Source organism: Cryptosporidium hominis (genome assembly GCF_000006425.1).
Source record: "Cryptosporidium hominis TU502 chromosome 6 CHRO016106, whole genome shotgun sequence".
In the NCBI taxonomy this organism is placed as follows: Eukaryota; Apicomplexa; class Conoidasida; order Eucoccidiorida; family Cryptosporidiidae; genus Cryptosporidium; species Cryptosporidium hominis.
In genome coordinates, this window is record NW_666365.1 from 1 (window position 1) to 1,003 (window position 1,003).

Consider the following 1,003-nt stretch of genomic DNA (forward strand, 5'->3'; position numbering starts at 1 on the left):
TATCTACAGATATTTCTCAGATTAACTTTAATCCTAGTTTCAGCCCAATATTAAACTTTGATAAGTTCAAAAGCATAGATCCAGATTTAGTGTTTTCGCTCAAAAGTTCAATATTGCATATTCAGCAAATCAGTTTAAGCTGGTTTTGTCTTAATTGTCTTCAAACAATTGTAGGAGACTCAGTTTGTCTTTGTGGAGTGGATATTGGAAAATCATCTCTTTGGAAATCTCTTGCAATTTATTTAATTGGAGCTTTGGAGATAGAAACAACAGATTCAATGCCCAAGATACTTCCCTTTACCATGTCAAACTGGAACGTGATCAAACTTCTTGCCTATGTAGATAAAATCGGTGATCAAGAGATAGAATCAAAAATCTTATACAATCGCATTATTGAACTTGCTGATATCATTTGGAATCACATGGAGGGTTTAAATAACTCTTTAGGAATTCAAACAATATACTCTTTTGGAAAAGCCCCAACAAATTGTGAATTTCTGAGTTCTATGGAAGATAATTCAGAAGAATGTAAGCCTGTTGGGATAATTGGACAGGTACAGTTGTTTGATAACGATAAAGCTCTTAATATACCTACTGACCCTATTTCTAATTTGGAAATGGAAGTATGTCTAAGATGTGTCCAATCTTCAAATAAAAATACGCTTTCATACATTTATTTACACGTAATTAGATGGAAGGTCAGAAACACCAAGTTAGAACTAGAAGAAAAACTCAAAAATATTAATTTTCAACTTGATCTTGAAATTTAGTTAAGATACATTCTTTTGCTACTTCTTTTGCAAATAATTAACTTAATAAGTAAAAGCATTAATATTATAAAAGATATTAATGCATAGAATAAAATTGAATAAATGCTTGAGCTCATTTGTAATTCTTGGTAATAAATATAATTATTAGGAAAACCCATCTTTGCAAACTTGTTAATTAATTGGATTGGGAACAGTTTTTTTATTGGAATATGAAATATTGAGGGTATAATATT

General features: G+C 29.8%; 1 protein-coding gene across 1 annotated transcript; it reads left to right on the plus strand.

Annotated features, from left to right (window-relative positions):
* Positions 1-278: 278 nt before the first annotated feature.
* Chro.60304 (hypothetical protein) lies at positions 279-770 on the plus strand. The annotated part of the gene is made up of 1 exon (XM_659809.1): positions 279-770. One exon carries the CDS (start codon positions 279-281, stop codon positions 768-770), a length of 492 nt encoding a protein of 163 aa, XP_664901.1.
* The last annotated feature ends 233 nt before the right edge of the window (positions 771-1,003 follow it).